General features: G+C 38.4%; 1 protein-coding gene across 7 annotated transcripts in view; it reads right to left on the reverse strand.

Moving 5' to 3' along the window:
- Positions 1–3,152: 3,152 nt before the first annotated feature.
- Positions 3,153–14,495, reverse strand: part of CAST (calpastatin) — a gene marked incomplete at its 5' end in the record, with an annotated part of 124,101 nt that continues 112,758 nt past the window's right edge. For all 7 annotated transcript variants that reach the window (XM_079701934.1, XM_079701936.1, XM_079701935.1 and 4 more), the window contains 3 exons: positions 3,153–3,569; positions 4,695–4,760; positions 13,881–13,952. In XM_079701934.1, coding sequence (XP_079558060.1) covers positions 4,710–4,760; positions 13,881–13,952 — 123 coding nt within the window. In that variant the 3' untranslated portion in view covers positions 3,153–3,569; positions 4,695–4,709. The remainder of the gene's footprint in view (positions 3,570–4,694; positions 4,761–13,880; positions 13,953–14,495) is intronic.

Below are 14,495 nucleotides of genomic sequence, written 5' to 3' on the forward strand. Positions count from 1 at the left end.
ATTCGTCCCTTCTTATGAAGACTGGCTGTTAACTTTTTCATCAGGGGATTATTGCCACCACGTGTTCCATTACAGGTGTTACCCCCAAATGTAAACCCAAGAGGTGGGTTCCCTACTATGGAGAAGTGAAGTACCTTATTCTTCTATTTTATATTTTATACTTAAGCCCTGCGGTCTCCAAACCCCTGGTCCCCACACCCTGCTCCCCATGTGCTTGTCATTCATAAGCTGTTGTGTCAGTCTCCTGGGAAGACTCTGAACAGTAGTGACTACTGAACCATGAACCCCTGGGGCAGTGATTGAGCCAGAAGGGCCCTCATCTGCTTTCCACCTTTCTCTCCCTTGCTGCGTGCTCAGGGGCTGACTTGTTGGAGGGCCACATCATGAGACTTCCCTGTCCTCTGGCTTTTGGTTGACCTCCCAGGAGGGCAGATAAGAGCTGGGGTTGGGGAGAGAGTAGGTGATGGTGTTTATTCCCCCCGTTCCCTTGCAGGTTGCCTCAGGCTGGCCTCCACCGAAGGTCTCAGCTCTAGGGAGGTGGCCCTCTTTCCCACAAGCCTTCTCCATCTGTGCGTTCTAGTAAGTGCTTCCTCCTCTCATCCCTTCAGGGTGAAGGGTGAAGTGGGAGCCTGGCTTAATTACTCCTGGCTGGACTTGTGGTTTCCATACATCCTGCTCACATTTTTGTTTCAAAAACAAAAAACAGGGCTTCCCTGGTGGCGCAGTGGTTGAGAGTCCGCCTGCCAATGCAAGGGACACGGGTTCGTGCCCCGGTCTGGGCAGATCCCACATGCCGCGGAGCGGCTGGGCCCGCGGGCCATGGCCGCTGAGCCTGCGCGTCCGGAGCCTGTGCTCCGCAACAGGAGAGGCCACAACAGTGAGAGGCCCGTGTACCGCAAAAAAACCAAACAAAAAACAAAAACCCCCACAAAAACCTTTTATAGAACCCTCCTCAGATAATCCTAATTTGAGTGTGCCATCTATTTCCTCAGGACCCTGACTAATAGTGTCTCTTCTGAAAAGCCAAGTGCGTTCAGGTCTAGAAGAGGAAACTTTTCATTTGAAGTTGAACCTCAGAGCTTTTGATCCTTAGGTAGGTGATGCTTCCTCTCCTTGTTCCTTATTTGGCCTAGTTTATAATCTCTAAATAAGTTGTTATTGGCACTTATTGCCAGTAAGGCATTGCAGTCTCTAGCAAATGATAAGGTATTGTGAAATGGAAAATACTTGCTTATATTAGCCTAAGTGAAGACAGTGTGTTGTATTGGAATTGAAGTCTTTTCTGAGTTTTTTTTTAATATATTGCAAAATTTAAGATAAAGGACTATGATATGAAAAATGTCAATGTGTTTTTCTAATACAGTATGGAATAGAGGATCTTTTCTGGACATAAATGTGTTTGCAATTCCATTTTCATACATATTGCATGGCTTAATGGCTTGAGAACTAAAACCAGAAATCACTGGTAATTTCCATCCCCAGGTGTTTTTCTTCTAAAAAAAATACAAAGCCAAGATTTTAATGTAAAATATTTTTCTTTAATTGCATCTTATATCTTGATTAATGAAACATGGAAATAGTGGTTTTCAGTTTTGGTCACCTGAGGAACCTATTTTCATTTGCTTTTAGAGAAGTCCATTTTCTAAAGAGACACAATATTGCCACACAATGTGCAAAACCCTTTTTGGTAATAAAAAATTGTTATTTACCTCTAAGCAAATATTTGCAGTTATTTACTCCAAATTAGATGGGTAAAAAGGACTGATTTAGATCTTGTAGCTTACTCAACTCATCATTAATTACTAGCAAACACCCAAGTATTTATTAGAAGACGTTTCTAATAAACAAAAAGGCATATTCTGAGTACCTTAAATAAATGTTTACTTTAACAGGTATTTCCTAAGCCTCTGGATTTTGGTATGTGATTTTAAAATACTTATATATATGCATGTAAATTAGTAATACTGCAGCCATATCCTCACAAACACATCTGTCAATGTCAAAGATTTCACTTTTTTTTTTTTAAACAAAACCACTTTGTACTACCTATAGACACATAGTTGAAATCCCTCAGGAAAAGTGTTTATTTTCTTGTTAGTGCCTTGAAAAGGTTTGTTTAGTCACCATAATCCTGGCTTATATTTCCCAGATTTAGACTAATAATGCCTGCATCTCTGATGGGATGGAGACATAGCATTTGAAGTGGATGCAGTTTGAAATCTCAGAGGTATATGCATGATTTTTAAAGACAATTTTTAGATCGTATTAACAAAATTGGATGCCCATTATAAGTAGTATTGTTATTGTTGCTTGCCTCCCACCCCATTAGACGGTATTGGTGATATTACTTATTTTTAGTGAAGTTGCTAAATCCTAATTTCAAACAGATGCTGAGGAAGGCTGTGCTCTCTGAAAACAAGGAATTCCAAATCAGTTTTATGATGTGTACCTGATATTTTTTCCTGCATTCACTACCAGGAAGTAAAGATGGGATTTTGATAAATATTTAATTTCATCAATGACACCGGTGCTGTATTCATAAACCGTTCAGAAAGGTATGAGAAACCATTCCAAGTTGTGGGAGATCAGACACTAGTTCTTAAATTGCTGTGGGGGAAAAGCAGATTTTTAAATTTTAAAAAGATCTTTTTCTTTATTTTTAAGCAGAAGTTTGTTTTTGTTTTTTGTAAACCCAACTTCCATTAAGCCACATGCTGTACAGTGCAAGACTAATGTGGCAATGGCTCTAAGCAAACAACTGCTGCTCAGGTTTTATAGAGAGGCTGGAAAGCCCAGCTTAATGCAGTAAACCAGCAGAGTTCAAGCCATATGAGTATTCTAAGAATTAGATTTTGTTATTCTTCGAACTTGCTATGCAGTGACACAGAGTCTGTGTATTGCTCTTCTGATTCGAGTCAAGTCTCAGTAGGCCTGTGCTGACATCCTAACCCCTGGCAAAGAAGAGTTCAGCCTGAAAAGGGGCGCAGTGCTTCCTCGTCTGTCCAGGTTATCTATTGTTAGCAGCTCAAGAGGAGACATGTGCCCAATGTACGATATTTTATGTTTGCCTTATAAGCATGAACCCAAAGAAACATCAAATACAGTTCAAAAGCCCAAGAGGAAAGGGGTAATGAGAAATCAGAACACTGAAGAATATGTAAAGCATTGTTTTCCAAGTGCTAACAACAAAAAAATTAAGTGCAAATTGAAAATACTAATGAGATTTACAGGCACTGAGGGTAGAAGGTGCAAAAGTTTGCAAAGGTTTTTCCTTTTGTGTGCGTTGCTTTAAGAAGCTATCAAATATATCTCTTAGAAATATAAAGTTCCTTTCTTTCCCAACTGAAGACAATTTTTAAAAATTCAAAGTTTATCAGTACTCAGTAGAATAACACAGGTGAACCAGACAAATTCAGTTTCTTTTCAGGAAAAGAATAACAATGTTTAGGATGTCCAAAGACTCAACAAACACTACTGTCTAGAAGCCACTCAGAAAACTTTTCTGCTGTCAAAGGCTTTTGTTCTTCAGAAGTCACCATCTACCAGCTGAAGATTTTATATGCAGATACCTTGAAAAATTCAAAGAAGAAAATCCAGTAAACCACTTGGTATGTAATTTTCTTATTACAGGCATAATAAATTTAAGGAGGAATTTACTAAAGTAGACATGAGAGTCAAAAATTAAAAGAAATTAATTTTTATAATTTTGGGGGAAATCTTTGGAGCAGTTCTAATCAGTATACCTCCCTCTTTGTAGGAAATAAAAGTGGATTCATGGTGAGAGAGCCTAACCCAATTTAACCTACATTTTCATTTCTTTTAGGTTTTTGGCAGGAAGTGGTTATAAGCTTTTATGGTTTAGAATAAGACCTCTTCTCTCTGAAGTTAATAAGGGCCCAGCTCTCAAGATAGATCTCAGAGACTCCCTCGTCCATACCAGCTCTTTAGTTACCATACAGTAGAATCAAACACAGAGCTTTACTTTCTCAAACTAAGATGAACAAAAGTTGTCAATCTTTTCCTTTGCCCTATTCTCAAAACTCTAATTACCATCAGACCCTAGCGGGGTACTTCTCACTCCACAATGTGTTTGTATTTTGGATAATATCTATATCATAAGGCCATTTCACTATAAGATGTAACATGCCAATTTTGCTTTGCCCCAGTAACCTGCAGTCATGAGCATTTGGGTTTCAGAGTCAACTAGACTTAGATGGTCATTTTCTTTAAGAGCCTGGCCTAATATCGTTTTTTTTTTTTTTTTTTCCTTTCGGTACGCGGGCCTCTCACTGCTGTGGCCTCTCCCGTCGCAGAGCACAGGCTCCAGACGCACAGGCTCAGCGGCAATGGGTCACGGGCCCAGCCGCTCTGCGGCATGTGGGATCCTCCCGGACCGGGGCACGAACCCGTGTCTCCTGCATGGGCAGGCAGACTCCCAACCAGTGCGCCACCAGGGAAGCCCCCTAATATCTTAAAGAGCTCTTAATTATAAGATTCATGTTTTTAAAACATTCCGATAGCACCATATATTGCTTTACAGGGAATTACTCTATAGATTTTGCAATGTGTATTTCATGCCAATAGCATAAAGAGAACATGAAACACTCAAGAAGGGGACTTAGTTTCTCTCACCTATAACACATAGACTGGTAGAAGGTACAATTGTCTTCATTTACAACAAACATCAAACTTACCAAATAGTGTGAACTTTAACTTGTACTTTTTCCATCAGCTTTTTGCTTGGAAGTTTCCTCCTTTGCCTAGAAGGACAAGCAAAAACCATCAGTGAGCTCTTTATTTTCTGGATTAAGTACCAAAAACTGATCAACCAGAAGAGGCTTATGAGGAAATAGGCTTTTCAGAATTAAAAGGGCAAAAATGGCAGTCAGCAGGGGAAAATAAGATGGTCCTTTTAAAGTATCTCATTTAGCCCATACACTGAATTCTTCCCCTTAAAGTTTATAAACTAAAAATAACCTTAAGTGATTCTAAATTTTTTACTCTAGACTTTGTGGGGTTTTTTGTTTTTGAAGGCCAGCATAATTGAAGAAAAAAAAATACATAGGTGTTCCTGGATGGTATCCATTCATTCCACAGTGATCCATCCTTCTCTTATACTTGGGGGCTTACCCAGCAGCTAATCCACTCAGCATATAGAGTTACTGTGCTTTCTATTTTTTGAGTATGTACTTTGTATGACAGAAATTAAATAATAAATATTTAATCTGAGATACAACGGCATGAGCAACTAATTATCAATCTGGTTTCTTGTATCTTTCATGGATTTCACTTTTTTTGAGGTATAATTGACACATTAGTTTCAGGTGTATAACATAAGCATTCCATATTTATAAATATTGTGGAATAACACAATAAATCTAGTTAAAGTCCATCACCATACATAGTTACAAAATTTTTGTGATGAGAACTTTAAAGATCTACTCTCTTAGCAACTTTCAAATATGCAATACAGTATTTATTGACTGTCATTACCATGCTTTACATAACAGTCCCATGACTTAACTATTTTAAGTTTGTACCTTTTGACTACCTTCACCAATTTCACCTACTCCCCATCCCTCACCTTTCTGGCAGCCACCAATCTATGAGCTCATGTTTTTGTTTTTAGATTCTACATATAAGTGAGATCATAGAGCTTTCATCTTTCTCTGACTTTTTTCACTTGCATAATGCAATCAAGGTCCATTGATGTTGTTGAAAAGGCAAGGTTTCATTCTTTTTTATGGCTGAGTAATATTCCATTGGGTATATATACCATATTTTTAATCCATTCATCAATGGACCCTTAGGTTGTTTCCATAACTTAGCTATTATTATACATAATTCTGCCATGAACATGGGAATGCAGATATCTTTTCAAGTTAGTTTCTTTTTCAAAGATTTTTTTGATGTGGACCATTTTTAAAGTCTTTATTGAATTTGTTACAATACTGCTTCTGTTTTATGTTTTGGTTTGTTGGCCGCGAGGCATGTGGGATCTTAGCTCCCCAACTGGGGACTGAACCTGCCCCCGCTGCACTGGAAGGCAATGTCTTAACCACTGAACCACCAGGGAAGTCCCCAAGATAGTTTTCATTTTCTTTTGATAAATACCCAGAAGTGGAATTCCTGGATTATATGGTAGTTCTAGTTTTAATTTTTTGAGGAATCCCATACTGTTTTCTATAGTGACTATACCAATTTACATTGCTACCAATAGTGCACTTTCTCTGATGATTAGTGATGTTGAGCACCTTTTCATATGCTTCTTGGCTATCTGTATGTCTTCTTTGGAAAACTGTCTATTTAGGTCCTCTGCCCAGTTTTTCATTTGGATTTTTTTTTCTGTTGAGTTGTATTAGTTCTTTATATATTTTGGGTATCAATCCCTTATCAGATATATGATAAATATTTTCTCCCTTTCAGTAGGTTGCCTTTTCATTTTGTTGATGTTTTCTTTTGCTGTGCAGAGCTTTTTTGTTTGATGTAGTTATACTTGTCTGTTTTTACTTTTGTGCTTTTGTTGCCTTTGCTTTTGGTGTCAAGTCCATAAAAATCTCTATTAAGACTGATGTCAAAGAGCTTACTGCCTATGTTTTCTTCTAGGAGTTTTATGGTTTCAGATCTTATATTCAAGTCTTTAACCCATTTTGAGTTAATTTTTGTGTATGGTTTGAGATAGAGGTCCAGTTCCCAACACTATTTATTGAAGAGACTGTCCTTTCCCCACTGTATATTCTTGGCTCCTTTATCATTAATTATTGACCATATTTCTGGGCTCTCTATTTTTTTTTTGTTTTGTTTTTTGGTTGTGCCGTGCGGCTTGCAGGATCTTAGTTCCCTGACCAGGGATTGAACCCATGCCCTCAGCAGTGACAGCGCAGAGTCCTAACCACTGGACCGCCAGGGAATTCTCTGGGCTCTCTATTCTGTTCCATTGATCTATGTGTCTGTTTTTATGCCAATACCATACTATTTTGATTACTATATCTTTGTAATATAGTTTGAAATTAGGGAGCATGATGCCTCCACCTTTTTCTGTTTCGAGATTGCTTTCGCTGTTTGGGGTCTTTGGTGGTTCCATACAAATTTTAGGATTGTTTTTTCTATTTCTATGAAAAATGTCACTGGAATACAGATAGGGATTGTACTGAATCTGTAGACTGCTTTGGGTAGTATGGACATTTTAACAATATTTTTTTCAATCTATGAGCATGGAATAACTTTCTATTTATTTATGTCTTCTTCACTTTCTTTTATCACTATCTTATAATTCCCATTGGATAGGTCTTTCACCTCAGTTAAATTTATTCTGAGGGTTTTTCATGCCATTATAAATGGCATATATGTGTTTATTTCTCCTTCTTATAGTTTGTTATTAGTGTCTAGAAAGAGTATCCTACACTTTTACTGAATTTGTTTATTAGTTCTAACAGTTTTTGGTGGAGTCTTTTGGGTTTTCTTTATATAATATGTCAGTTTTGCCAATAGTGACAGTTTTAGTTCTTCCTTTCCAGTTTGAATGCTTTTAATTTCTTTTTCTTGCCTAATTGCTGTGGCTAGGACTTCCAATACTATGTTGAATAAGTGGCAACAGTGGGTATCCTTGTCTTTTTCCTGATCTTAGAGAAAAAGTTTTCATGTTTTTACTGTTGAGTATGATGATAGCTGTGGGTTTGTTATGTATGGCCCTTATGATGATGAGGTATGTTCCCTCTATATCCACTTTGTAGAGAGTTTTTACCATAAATGGATGTGGGTTTTCAGATCTTTTTCTGCATCTATTGAGATAATCATATGGTTTTTATCCTTCATTTTGTTAATGTGGCATATCATCACACTGACTGGCGAATGTTGAACCACCGTGCAGCCCTGGAATAAATCCTACTTGATCATGGTGTATGATCCTTCTAATGTACTGTCGAATTCAGTTTGCTAATATTTTGTTGAGGATTTTATACATATATTTTCATCAGGGATATTTGCCTGTAATTTTCTCTTCTGGTTCCCTGGCCTAGTTTTGGTAGCAGGATAATGGTGGCCTTGTAAAATGAGATTGGAAGTATTCCCTCCTTTTCTATTTTTGGAAAAGTTTGAGAAGGATTGGTTTTAAGTCTTCTTTAAATGTATGGTAGAATTCACCAGTGAAGCTCTCTGATCCCAGACTTTTGTTTGTTGGGAGGTTTATGATTACCGATTCAGTCTCCTTATTAGTAATGGTCTTTTCATGTGTTCTGTTTCTTCATGATCCAGTCTTGGTAAGTGTATGTTTCTTTCTTCAAGGTGTCCAATACTTGGTGTATAATTGTTCATAGCAGCCTCTTATGATCCTTTGTATTTCTGTGGTATCAGCTGTAACGTCTCCTTTTTCATTTGATTTTATCTGAGTCCTCTTTTTTTTTTTTTTTTCTGGTCAGCCTAGCTAAAGGTTCTCTGAACTTTATCTTTTCAAAAAAACAGCTCTTAGTTTTATTTATCTTTTCTATTGCCTTTTTAATCTCTGTCATCTACTTCTGTTCTGATTTTTGTTATTTCCTTTCCTTTACTGATTTTGGGCTTCATTTGTTATTATTCTTCCAGTTCCTTGAGGTATAAAGTTAGGTTGTTTGAGATTTTTCTGATTTCTTGAGGTAGGCATTTATCACTATAAACTTCCCTCCTAGAACTACTTCTTCTGGATCCCATAAATTTTGGTATATTGTGTTTTCATTTTCATTTGTCTCAAGGTATTTTTTAATTTCTTTTTTGATTTCTTCTTTTAGCCCATTCATTGGTTGTTGAGTAGCATATTGTTTATGAAATCCACATGTTTGTGAATTTTCCAGTTTTCTTCTTATAATTGATTTCTAGTGTCATACCATTGTAGTAAAAAGGATGCCTGATATGATGTCAGTCTTCTTAAATTTATTAAGAGTTGTTTTGTGGCCTAACATGATATATCCTGGAGAATGTTCCATGTACATTTGAGGAAAATGTGTATTCTGTGGCTCTGCATCAAATGTTCTGTATATAGCTATTAAGTACAACTGCTATAACATGTCATTTAAGGCCAATGTTTCCTTATTGATTTTCTGTCTGGATGATCTATCAGTTGATGAAAATGGGGTATTAAAGTCCCCTACCATTTCTCCCCTTAGATCTGTTAATATTTGCTTTATATATTTAGACATTCCTATGTTGGGTACATAAATGTTTACAAATGTTAAATCCTCTTGTGCATCAACCCCTTTATCATTATTTAATGTTCTTTTTGTCTCTTATTACAGTTTTTGTTTTAAAGACTATTTTGTCTGATGTAAGTATATCTACCCCAGCTTTGTTTTGGTTTCCATATGCATGGAATATTTTTTCCATCTCTTCATTTTCAGTCTGTCCTTAAATTTGAAGTGAGTTTCTTGTAGGCAGCATATAGATGGTCTTGCTTTTTTATCCCTTCTGCCACTCTGTCTTTTGATTGAGGAATTTAGCCCATTTACTTTTAAAGTATTTATTAATAAGTATGTACTTATTGCCATTTTGTTAATTATTTTCTGGCTGTTCTATAGTTCCTTTGTTCCTTCTTCTCTTGCTCTCTTTTGTGATTTGATCATTTTCTATAGTAGTATGCTTAGGTTCGTTTCTCTTTCTCTCTTGTGTATCTACTATAGGTTTTTACTTTGTGGTTACCATGAGGCTTACATATAACAACTTAACATTTATATTTTAAGTCAGTAACAAGTTATGTTTGAATTCTCTACATTTTTACTCCCCCACCCCCTATTTTATGTTTTTGATGTCCATTTTACATCTTTTAATCTTGTGTATCCCTTAATTAATTATTATAATTATAGTTATTTTTACTACTTTTGTCTTTTAACCTTCATACTAGCTTTGTAATTGATTAATCCACCAGCTTTACATTAGATTATTCTGAATTTTACTGTATGTTAACCTTTACCAGTGAGATTTATACTTTGATATGTTTTCCTGTTACTAATTAGCACCCTTTCCAGTTTAAAGAAGTCTTTTTTAGTGGTGATGAACTCCTTTAGCTTTTGCTTACTGGAAAAACTTGTTCTTTCCTTCAATTCTGAATTACTTTTCCAAGAAGAGTATTCTTGGAAGTTTTTTCTTTCAGCACTTTGAATATATCGTGACACTCTATGGCTTGCAAAGTTTCTGCTGAAAATCTGCTGAGAGTCTTGAGGGAGTTCCCTTGTACGTAAAAAGTTATTTTTCTCTTGGTTCACTTAAGTTTCTCTCCTTGTCTTTAACTTTTGATATTTTAATTGTAATGTGTCTTTGATATGGGTGTCTTTGGGTTCTTATTTGGAAGCCTCTGGGCTTCCTGGATATGGTTGTCTGTTGCCTTCCTCATGTTAGGGAAAGTTTTAGCCATTATTTCTTCAAATAAGTTCTTTGTCCCTTTCTCTCTCACTTCTCCTTCTGGGATTCCTGTAATGCAAATGGTCGTCTGTGTTGGTTTGTGTGATGTTGTCCCATAAGTCCTTTCAGCTATCTTTACTTTTTTTTTTTTCATTTTTTTCTTTTTGCTGCGTTGATTGGGTGAATCCCATTGCTTTGTCTTTGAGTTCACTGATCCTTTCTTCTGCTTCTTCTAGTCTGCTGTTAAACCCCTCTAGTGTGTTTCTCAGTTCAGTTATTATATTTTTCAGCTCTGTGGCTTCTATTTGTTATTTCTTGTATTTTTCCTATCTCTTTGTTGAAGTTCTCACTGTGTTCATCCATTCCTTCCCCAAGTTTGGTGAGCAAATTTATGACTTATTTTGAACTCATCAGGTAAATCACTTCATTAAGATTTTTTTTTTTTTTTTTTTCAGTACGCAGGCCTCTCACTGTTGTGGCCTTTCCCGTCGCAGAGCACAGGCTCTGGATGCACAGGCTCAGCAGCCACGGCTCACAGGACTAGCCACTCCACGGCATGTGGGATCTTCCCGGACCGGGTCACGAACCTGTGTCCCCTGCATTGGCAGGTGGACTCTCAACCACTGCGCCACCAGGGAAGCCCTTCATTAAGATTTTTATCGTGAAGTTTTAATCGTTTGGAACATACTCCTCTGTTTCTTCATTTTCCTTGGCTCTCTGTATTGGTTTCTGTGCATTAGATAAAACAACCACCTCTCCCAGTCTTAAAGGAGTGGCCTCATGTAGGAGATGAACCTTACTGTTAAACCCTGCCCTAACTCTTGATCGTCTCTCAAAACATTGTAAGTGTTCAAGCAGGCTATTTTATTTTCAGTGATTCACAGTGGTTGAGGGTGTGCTAAGATCTGTCAGTGTCCCAAAGGGGAGGATCTCAGCACCTAGATTCAGGTTGAATGGAAGCCAGTCCCTCAGGTAGCAGGTTTTAAAATATACAAATATATATAGTCTTGTAGGATGGACCACAAGCATAAGTCCTGCTGGCTACCAGAGCCAGGTGATCAGCAAGTGTCCTCTGGGTGGCAGTTACAAAAATTGGGCCTCTAGATGAGTGTATAAGCCCCCTTTCTGGGAGATGCTGGTGACCTGGAGCAAGGTGGAGAAACAGCACAAAGATGGTGAGCACCAGCTTACATTACCTAAGAGCACATCCACAGGTGTCTAGATGTGTGCCAAACCGGAAGCCTGCCCCTCAGGCCAAAGCTCCAGGACAAGCAAGTAGGCCTCTTACACAGAAAGACTGGGGGTATGTTTTAGTCTGCTGTCTGTGCAGTACTCTGGGGATGGTAGCTGGCCAAGAACTGTATCTCTGATTGCTTTGGGGTGGGCAGATGAGTCAGAGCTCACAAGCCCTTTAAGAACTGTTTCTCAGTTTGCTATAGACTTGTGGGTCTTCTGGACACAAGCTCCATTGGCTTTCAAAGCTAGATGTTTTGGGGGCTCATTTCTCAGGTGGTCTTTAAGATTGGGTGCTGACGTGGGCTTCAATTTTTTTGATCTGCAGGGAGAAGCTCTGAGTTTTGAGTTTGCTCCTGACGGTCAGTTGCTGTGTTGGGGTGGAGTTTATGTTGAGACTGTGTCCCAGCCTCTCCTACCCTCTTTGATGCCAGCCTTCTCTCATTTGCCAGATAAATAGTAGTCACACGAATAATTTGGTTCTTTTTTTTCCTAGAGGAAACTGTCACATATGCAGCTGTAGATCTGGTGTTTCCATGGGACAGGGTGAGGTGAGGATCTTCTTTACATCACCGTCTTGAACTGGAACTCACTATCTTGTTTTTTAAGAGTTTTGATTCAGCTGGACTATTGTTTTTAAACCTGTACATTTTATTTCTCATTATACTTGGGATCATAGTCATAACCATTTGAATCCTATGTTTTTAGAATTGGTGGGGACCTAGAAGTTTTCTAATCCAATTTCCATTCCTTCCCTGGCCACAGTTTCAGTAATTTTAATAGGAAACTTCCAAGTGTTGTGCTGAATTAATGCCCAACTCTAAGAAACCAGACCCTATAACTTCTACTCATAGTCTTAGTTTTGCTTTCTAGAGCAACATGAAAAATTAGATACCACCTGGGAGGAAAGACTACTAGTATTTTTTATTTTTATTTTTTTTTGGTACTCAGGCCTCTCACTTTTGTGGCCTCCCCCGTTGCAGAGCACAGGCTCCGGACGTGCAGGCCCCGCGGCCATGGCTCACGGGCCCAGCCGCTCTGCGGCATGTGGGATCCTCCCGGACCGGGGCACGAACCCGTGTCCCCTGCATCGGCAGGCGGACTCTCAACCACTGCGCCACCAGGGAAGCCCAAGACTACTAGTATTTAATGTGAGTAGACTGAATCACAGAAACTAAGATCTTCTCAATTTCATATACTACTTCCATGTTCCAAGATTCATATAAACCACATTCCCTGGTGGTGTCACCTCCCTTGCCACACACACACACACACATATTTTAACATGTCTTAATTTGCTGGTTGTTATGATGAATAACATCATAATCAAGTTGTTGACATTTTTTCTTAATGATATATAACTGATGGTGATTTAGATTTGATGAAATATAGTATATGGATCTGTACTGTCAATGTTTATCCAAGTGGAAATGTGGAGTAGGAAGTGGCAGTCTGGGTTTTGGAGAGCTGAAAGTATAAAATAGATTCACCCATCCCAACATTCCCCGAAGTCTCAGTCCATTACAGCATCAACTCTGATGCCCAAGAGCATACCTGACAGATCACGTAAACTAAGGATTGATTAGGTACCAGCGATACAGCAACCAGCATGTCATTGCTGTTCTCGGGCAGAGCTCAAGAAGAGGAAGCAGGGTCATAGAGACAAATCTTTCGAGGAGGTGAAGGGATGGAGGGAAATAGGGCTTTTGAAGTTATGAAAGAATTTGAATATGTTTGTACTACAAGGGAAAAGAATTGAGACAAAGATACCGGAGAGAGTTATTGACCTCCTGAGAGAAAGAAGGGGCTGCAGGGCAAGAGGGGAGAGGGTTTGTTGGGAGGCAGGTAGGAAGGAGATCTTGGTTATTTTCTGCAAGGCAGCCTCAATTTTCTCTTTGAAGTAGAAGGCAAGGCTATCTGCACACAGTGAGGGAAAGTAGCTACAAGAGAGCATGAGGTTTGTGGGGTCTGATGAAGGGGAGAGGGCCTGCACTCACTCCAGACTAGCACAGCTGACAGTGGGACTTTGTGTGACAAGGGCTAGGAATGCAGGAAACTTCAATTGTGTTAAGAATGTTCACTCAGATTTCTAAAGTATCAGTTACTTTAAAAACTAAATGTCTCTAAAACTTCAATTTCTTTACCAAGACATGCTAGGGGATAGATAGTGTTTAAAACTTATTTTATTCTAAATAGATCCCAATCAGAAACTAAATGACTAGGGATACACCACTCGATGTAATTGCCAAGCTAATTTGTAGTCTATTTACTCTTCAGTTTACCGTTGCAGAATCCTTTGCTTTATCCCCATTCTTGGGTGCTTTGGAGCTGGAAGCAGTCTTCTTGTCTTTGTCCTAAAGCAAAGGAAATGTAATGAGGCTCTTGCTGTCAACAGTCCATCTAGCAGTTAACTGCTGCTGCAATCAAATCAATCCAGACTATTCTTTTTAGTAGCCTGGAATCTCCAATTTAATTAAATAATGGAAAATTGAGTATTTTAGTCATGATTTTTCGAACAACAGTGAAAGTACACAGAGGTGTTCAAGGTGGCGGGTAAAAAGGATAAAAATGAGGAAAAGGTGAGTCACACTGATGCTCTGCCAATTTCCATGATGCCTGGTTCAGCCGGCCTGTATTTTGCTTACCAAAACAGCTTGTTTCTATCAGGATTGGTTTTTATGTGCCAACAGGACACTGTTTTCAGGGTTATGGAAGAGAATGTAACAACCAGAGAGAGCTGGGGCAGGTCACATACAAAAAGAAAGTCCATTCACCAGAAAGGCATTATTTATGAAGTTCCAGGAGTGAGAAATAGGATGCTGATGTGGTCTAGAAATTAAATCACCCAAGATGGGGAAGACTGACAATTCAGTGATTGATTGATTGGGGGATATGTT

Source organism: Hyperoodon ampullatus (assembly GCF_949752795.1).
Source record: "Hyperoodon ampullatus genome assembly, chromosome: 4".
NCBI classification, from domain to species: Eukaryota; Metazoa; Chordata; class Mammalia; order Artiodactyla; family Ziphiidae; genus Hyperoodon; species Hyperoodon ampullatus.